Source organism: Neovison vison, chromosome 13, assembly GCF_020171115.1.
Source record: "Neovison vison isolate M4711 chromosome 13, ASM_NN_V1, whole genome shotgun sequence".
In the NCBI taxonomy this organism is placed as follows: Eukaryota; Metazoa; Chordata; class Mammalia; order Carnivora; family Mustelidae; genus Neogale; species Neogale vison.
The window spans coordinates 46,409,099-46,417,143 of NC_058103.1; the positions used below are offsets into that span (position 1 = coordinate 46,409,099).

The following is an 8,045-nucleotide window of genomic DNA, read 5'->3' on the forward strand; positions in this document are numbered from 1 at the left end:
ATATAAACCTCAATTTTTCTTTGATTCCTTAGTGAGTAGACCAGCCATCCTTACATTTTATACTCATAGGACCCATCATGTGATACATTTCATATTTCAGTATTTTTTTTCAACAGGAAAAACAGTATGCGCACTGGATGGCAGCCTGCAGATTAGCCTCCAAAGGCAAGACCATGGCAGACAGTTCATATAACTTAGAAGTTCAAAATATTCTTTCCTTTCTGAAGATGCAGCATTTAAACCCAGATCCTCAGTTAATACCAGAGCAGATCACAACGGATATAAATCCTGAATGTTTGGTATCCCCTCGCTATCTAAAAAAGTACAAGAACAAGCAGGTATTTGATTCATTTTACTTCATCGGTTTTCCCCTGGTTTTATGATTTTGTACATACTTTAAATTTAGTTTCCCCTCTTAAATAAAACTTTTAGTCATAATTTCTTATTTGGTGGTCAGAGTATAAAATAAGCTGCAGATAGCCTTTAGTCCATTTGAAAATTGGTCATTTAAAAAAAAGTTTCTCATTTTATAGGACAGATAATGAGGTAAAATAGTTGGGAGCATTTACTCACAACAACGTAAGGAAATCACCCTATGAATGAGGTGTTCTTTCAGGGAATTGAATATGGTGTGGATGCTTTGGGTTTCATTTCTTTTATAATTGTGGTATAAAGCACAGTCAGCATTTCCCAACAAAATCTCTAACAGCTCTCCCTGCTGCTGAAATTGACTTTTCCAGCTTTGGAAATAAACTTTATGAGGGTAGAAATAGTCTACAGTTCAGCATTGTTTTTTTCTTAACAGTAAAAAACCTAAACCAACATTTGCATGATGTGACAGAGTTCGGTAAATTTTCATTGACATTCACTGCTTTTGTTCACTCTGTTTAGAATTCCTTTCCTGGAAATTAATACCATAAAAGGATTGCTATTTAGGAAAATGGTTCTTCGGTACAACATGAAAGGTTCTTTGCAGGGGAATTTCACTTGGGATAGCCCCCAGTATTCGCTACACCAAACATCATGCCATAAAAGGCAAAGGCTTCAGTATGAGGTGGGGGATGAAGAAGACCTTTCATTTCTATCTAGTTTCATTTTTATCTCTGTTAAAGAATAATTTTGAAACATTACTGAAAGGACCCAATGAAATACCTAGAATGCTTATTAATTCTTAACTTTAAATATAATGTTTATCATATGGGTCTGAAATCACTTAGCTAGAAATAGATATTCAGAAGTTTTAATTGCCAAGTATTTGTCTTTAAGTTTCAGAGATTGTGTAAGCTCTACACAATTTCTCTACATAGAAACTGTTTATCCCATAGTCCTATGATGTGGGAGTAGTAAGGAATGGAGGAAATGCTGCCCTGGGGAGCTTTGTGGAATGTAGATTGTAAGTTAAAAAGGGAAAGTGAATCAAGTACTAATTTAATTTTTTTTTAATTCTTAGTTATTTCATTTAAAAATTGTTAAAGGAAAAAACTTGTTTCCAAAAGTGGATTCATTTGCCTTCAAAGGCAAGGAACAAGCTATCATTTCCCTTTCGGGTATCAGGAAAAAAAGATCTTAAAATGTAACTGAAGATTGCCAAATGTTGGTTTAGTTGTCAGAGGTCCTGAGTTTTTTTCTCATAAGCCTTTCAAATGGTAGTTTTCACTTTTAAAAAAGATAGTTTTCTATCCCTCATTTCTCAGCTAGATTGTCAAGTGGAAAATTGTCTTGCGGACAGAAGCAGTGAATATTTGACTGGCAGGATAACAGAATCTAAGGACTCTTCCAGCCTTGCCTTCCATGTTGACATCTTATCAAAAGCATATTCTTTCTTAATCTTGCCTTCCCTGACTAGATTTATGAGTTGTTCCCAGGACGTAGAGACCGCAGATTGCCCTGACACCTAGGAAGTGCTGATAGGCAGAAGTATAGTTGCTATTGTGTGTCAGGTGCTGTACTGGTCATTGGATGTAGTGCTCAGTAATTGTTAAACTATCTAATATAGTGGCATTCAGGAGTCCACTAGGAACAAAGGTGGGCCATGGGCTCTTTCATTCCTACCAGGGCCCATCAATACACATTTTGTTACATTTAATCTACTTTAAATCCCCAAAACCATATGTTATTCAAACTTACTATATATATATATCTTAACATGACTGTGACTCCCAAACTAGTTTTTTGCATTTTAGAGAAAAAAGTTGTTCTCTGCTTTATCCATGTGAATACAAATTGAGATAGACTAATGTTTACAGCTGCCATTCCTAGTGTAGTGTATAGCATCTCTCCATTTTCCCTTCCAGGAAAAAGGATGCAAAAAACAGATGGTAATTGAGGGGTTTGCTTTTCTTGTGTAAATAAAGAAACAGTATGGTCACTGCACTTACCTTATACGTTCAACTTATTTCTGAAAAGTGGTGCATGGATCATATTATTGGTCTCGATCTCAAAATATTAAAGGTTTTTGAACATTAATTCTGATTTTGCTACTAAAATCATTAGGCCTACCCTAACCAGTAAGAACTGGTAAATGAGCAGGGAAACATTATTTGCTCTTTGTTTTTCCCTACAAATTTCTATCATAATTTTAGTAACACTTAACAATCTAAAATAATGAAGTGTTTCTCAGTATTCTAAATGGAAAGTAATCGCTGCTTCCTTGTTTTCATTTTCATGCTTGCATTACTTTGCTTGGTTTCCACCTAAAGTAATTTTTTTTGCATGGTTTTTGGCTGGAATTTTGGTTTGCAGGTTACCGCAACTTTTTCTTTGCTTCATTGCCATTTTTTCTGATTGCCTTTTTTTTTCTTTCTGCTTCCTTTTTCTTTCTTCGCATTGCCATCTACAGCCAGGCTATATAAGAGATTTGGTAAGTTCTCCATATTAACCAAAAAAAGAAAAGAAAAATATTTAAAGCTTTAGACACAGTCCCCTCTTACAGATTAATTTCCTTCCACTCTTAGTGGGAACAGTAATCCCAAAGGGAGTATAATTTAAAAGTTAACTTTTCTATGATTCCTTTAGAAAAAATTATTAAATTATTATGGTTGTTTCAAGTACTTTAAAGGTGATAGTAAATACTCCTGCTAGAAATTTATATTCCAGGTGCTCATTCTGATATTGTGTCTTGGTGCTAATTTAAAAACTCGTGTATAGGATTAGAATGTGCCCTTTTATAAAAAGCAGTGACATATATGTGTATACTTGGAATATATCTCAAGAGTGGCAGTTATGTGCTCCTAATAGTACTTGTTGTTTCTGGATATATGGAAACTGAAATTAAGAAGAAACATACCAAGGGTTATTTATTTATTTGACAGAGATCACAAGTAGACAGAGAGGCAGGTGGGGGTGGGGGAGTAGGCTCCCCACTGAGCAGAGAGCCTGATGTGGGGCTCGATCTCAGGACCCTAGGATCATGACCTGAGCCCACTGAGCCACCTAGGCGCCCCTACCAAGGGTTATTTTGAAGAGTCATCATTTCACTAAAATACCCAAATGTAACTGCAGAAATTTCCCAGTTCCAACTCTTATGATATATGATTGTGGGGTGGGGCACATAGTTTAATTTTTTACTTTTTGTCTTGATCCTCCTATGAAAGACTGTTGTTTGATGGTAAAGATGTTGTTTAATCATGTTTAGATAACAGCAAGAATCTTGGAGGCCCATCAGAATGTAGCTCAGATGAGTCTAATTGAAGCCAAGATGAGATTTATTCAAGCTTGGCAGTCCTTACCAGAATTTGGCATCACACACTTTATTGCAAGGTCAGTGGTTCTCCTAAATACCTGTGTATAAATATTAATCTGTGCTTTTTTACTTAATCTACTTCAATTAAACATTTAAAATACCTGCTGCGATGCTTCAAGCAATTTTACAGTAACATGTAAAGAATATTTTAATGTATTTTCTATACTCGTAATTTTTACATTAAAAATTAAAAATGATTTCTATTTTTACTTATGTGAAAATATTACACTCATGAGTTAAAGAGCACGTCTTAAAACCAGAACAACATGTCCTCCTATCCCCAACATGTTTTTAAACATTTTTTATGTTTTTAATATTCTAGGTTCCAGGGAGGAAAAAAAGAAGAACTTATTGGAATTGCATACAACAGACTGATTCGGATGGATGCCAGCACAGGAGACGCAATTAAAACATGGCGTTTCAGTAACATGAAACAGTGGAACGTAAACTGGGAAATAAAAATGGTAAGCTCAATGTTAACTTTGAGTGCGTGTAGAGCACTAATTTCTGCTAAGAATCAGTAAATTAAGAATAAAAAGGGAGATAAATTTCTTAGATTATTTGTACCATCACCTCTTACAGTATAAAACCTGGTTGGTTATTCATTTCCCACTTAAACTTTCCTATTTCATGACTAACCCAGTTATTGAACTCTAAGAACACAATCTCTGGAACTGGTACATCCCTGTCTATCACTGTAGCAGCTACTGTTTATTGAATGCCTACTCTGTGCCCGTCATGATGGCTAGATGTTTCTATATTCATACCCTGCTTCTAATCTCACCACAGCCTTGTGGGTGGTTGGATTGTCCCTGCTTTACAAATGAGGACACTCACATTTAGAGACCTGATGGCCATGATTACCATGACCACACACTAGGTAATGGAATCAGGATTCAAACTCAGATGCTCAGGGCTCTAAAAGTTGGCACAGCTCCTACTATATATCATGCTGTCCCTAACCTTGAAGTACAGTGAATATCATTTAAAATAAACAGTCTTTTACTGATAAGCCATGTGTTTTAGGTTCTTCAGGTTTGTTGTATCGGTTCCTATTACTGCGTAGAATCTCATTTTTCTGAAATACAGTAGTGTCCCTCCTTATCTGTGGTTAACCACAGTCTAGAAGCAGAAGATGCATTCTCCTCCTGACCTGTTGTTAGAAGGTCCATAGTGGCCTAACCCTATGTCACAGTGCCTGCTGTGTCTTTACCTTCATCCTGTCATGCTGGCATTTTATCATTTCCCATTATCACAGGGGTGAGTACAGTACAATAAGATATGTTGAGAGAGACCATATTCACATAACTTTGATTATAATATACTGTTATAATTCTATTGTTAATCTCTTACAGTATCTAATTGGTAAAGCTTATCATCTGTATGTATGTAAAGGGAAAAAAGCAGAGCACATACAAAGTTCAGTACTACCCATGGTTTCAGGCATCCACTGGGGTTCCAGAGATTTCCCATGGATATGGGGCTGGTGGCTCCTGTATTCAAACATAATACCTAAAGGTTAAATGTCTTGAGCAAGTATAAAATTAAATGCAGGAAGTGGGTTTTCTCCCAGGCCTTGAAGAGAGACCTTCTCACTAATTGAATCACCAGAGACCATTGAGAACATAATGACTTAAACCCCTTGCATTCAGTCTTTTCAGAATGAAAAACTAAAAAAGAGTGGTGGAGGGGCTAATAAACTTAATCTTCTGGAATTGAAGGCACTATTTAGGATTTTTTTTTTAAATTTGAGGATCAGCAAGTACTTTGTGAGAGGGCAGACATTAATAGCACATTAGCTTCGCTTGTACCCAACCATATAGAGTTTTCCTGGGACTGACAGCTCTTGGTCTTTGTTTCCAGGTCACGGTAGAGTTTGCAGATGAAGTACGATTGTCCTTCATTTGTACTGAAGTAGATTGCAAAGTGGTTCATGAATTCATCGGTGGCTACATATTTCTCTCAACACGTGCAAAAGACCAAAATGAGAGTTTAGATGAAGAGATGTTCTACAAACTCACTAGTGGTTGGGTGTGAATAGAGCTACGGTGTAATGAAACTCCATGGCCGTAACAATATTTAACTTTGAAAGCTGTTGTTTGTTATATGCTGCTTAATAAAGTAAGCTTGAAATTTATCATTTTATCATGAAAACTTTTTTGCCTTACCAGACCAGTTAATAAGTGCACTAACAAGCACGACTATTAATCTGCTATCATGATACAATATGTGGACTTGAATGTGGCACACATTCCTTAGGGCCAGGAATTGAAAACTAAAGTAGTGGACAAGTCAGGAATAAAACATCACTGATTTAATTTAAGCTAGCCAAACCAAGAAACTCAAGCCATATACTTTAAAGCTATCCAGGGCTTAAACTACATGAAGTCTATTTATCATGTTGAATGCACGTGTTTTAATGTATGTTTAATTTGATCTTGTGTTTTAAAAATACCAACTTCTGGTAGCCTTTGATGCTCCATCTCCCACTCTCATCCCCAAATAAATCAGGCCTACAAAAGATGCCTGATACTTAATAATGATGTCATTGTTCGACTTTGAAGGAAAATGCTATCAGTGCGTTAGGCTTGGTTTATTTTTGTCCTTGAATAAGCATGTATGTATAATGTCTTGTGATTTTATTTTTACACCCTATTGTATTACAACACCTGTATTCACCAGCATATTCACGTCTGCCTAAAATATGCAACTTTTGCATTACAATATGAAGTAAAGGTCTATGAAGTATGCATTTTGTGTAACTAATGTACAAACACAAATTTTATAAAATTGTACAGTTTTTTAAAAAAACTCACAACTAGCAAATGGCTTAGATGTAGCATCTTTGCATTAATTAAATGCTTTTATAAGTATAATGTGCAGTTTTCGTACCTGCTAAATTAAGAATGACTTCGTTATAGTCATGATTTGCCACAGTGTCCTTAACTCTGATGCCTGGACTGGCCATGTTCTTGTCCGCCGCGCTGTTACAGTCCCCATTGGTGCTAGTCAGAAAATTCCTAGCTCACACAACCCAAAAGGGTGCCAGGAGGGGTGTTACCAGTATTGTCCAATAATCCATGGTTTAAAGACTGTATAAATGCATTTTATTTTAAATAAAAGCAAAATCTTTTATTTAAGTTTCTTTTTGTACTTCTTGTCTTTACTGTTTACATAGAATTAACTGATGAACTTTGGCCTTTTGGATACATTTTGCCTGTACCTTTTGTTGGAAGGACAGCTTGCTGGTATTCCAGAGTATCACCACAGAGTGACACTTAATCTCTAGGATCGATTTTTCCACCCTCCCCCTCACTTTTCATATTTAAATATTAGAAATATAAACAGAAATAGGACATTGAACAGACATTATTGACTTGGACCGAATTTGTTTAAAACTGCAAACTGACTCCTAGTCTAAAAAAACAGAACTCACATGTATGAACTCACTCCCTGTTAGTACTATTACACCCTCATTCTGTCGCAAAACTTCAGTCCTGGACATTTTCTCCTTTAGCTCTGGCATTTAATCAAGCCAGGTCTTGTTGATTTTTCCCTCAGGCAAACTTTTGTCATTGCTGTCACTGTTACCTGAATTCAGGTTCTTGTCCTGTGCCTGCCATGATGCCACAGCCTCTAAACACAAAGCAGATCACATTCTCCATGGCTTTTCTTTGTACTCTAAGGTCAAGTCCTAACAAACTTCACTCCAAAATATAAGGGCTTCTTCCACTAATAAATAAATAAAAACTAAACAATATATTCCCTTTCCTCACTTTAAATACAGGTTACCCACTGTCACAGAGCCCGAAAACATATTTATGTTTAAGATTTTATGTATTTGAGAGAGAGCATGAGTGGGGGAAGGAGCAGAGGGAGAAGCAGACTCTGCTGAGCAGGGAGCCCAATGTGGGGTTCCATCCCAGGATCCCCAGTTCATGACCTGAGCCAGGGGCAGACACCTAACCAACTGATCCATCCAGGCACCTCAGCTCTAAAATATATTTAGATGAAGGCACACTCAAGTCCTGTAGAGTCTCATAGCCACTCTGCTGATTTCTCGGTGTACAGCCACTTGCTGTACTGGCGATTTTGGTAATTAATTCAGCCCCAGCATATCACTGGCTTTAGTCAGCTCTGGTGACCCTGGTTGACTACAGCATAACAGCCAAAGCCCCAGGCAGGAGCTAAGAAGTCTTCTCTGGTCCGGATGCCAGCCTGCATTCTCCTTCTCTCTCAAACTGGGCGGCCCACATTCTCCAGATGCGGTTTGCACTCGCCTACCACCATGATATTCTGTAGC

General features: G+C 36.9%; 1 protein-coding gene across 4 annotated transcripts in view; it reads left to right on the forward strand.

Annotated features, from left to right (window-relative positions):
* Positions 1-6,882, forward strand: part of FERMT2 (FERM domain containing kindlin 2) — a 90,771-nt gene extending 83,889 nt beyond the window's left edge. For 2 of the 4 annotated variants that reach the window (XM_044231384.1, XM_044231387.1), the window contains 5 exons: positions 117-338; positions 2,840-2,860; positions 3,635-3,759; positions 4,065-4,206; positions 5,606-6,882. In XM_044231384.1, the coding sequence (XP_044087319.1) occupies positions 117-338; positions 2,840-2,860; positions 3,635-3,759; positions 4,065-4,206; positions 5,606-5,779 (684 nt within the window). In that variant the 3' untranslated portion in view covers positions 5,780-6,882. The remainder of the gene's footprint in view (positions 1-116; positions 339-2,839; positions 2,861-3,634; positions 3,760-4,064; positions 4,207-5,605) is intronic. The other 2 variants (XM_044231386.1, XM_044231388.1) reach the window with 1 other exon arrangement.
* The last annotated feature ends 1,163 nt before the right edge of the window (positions 6,883-8,045 follow it).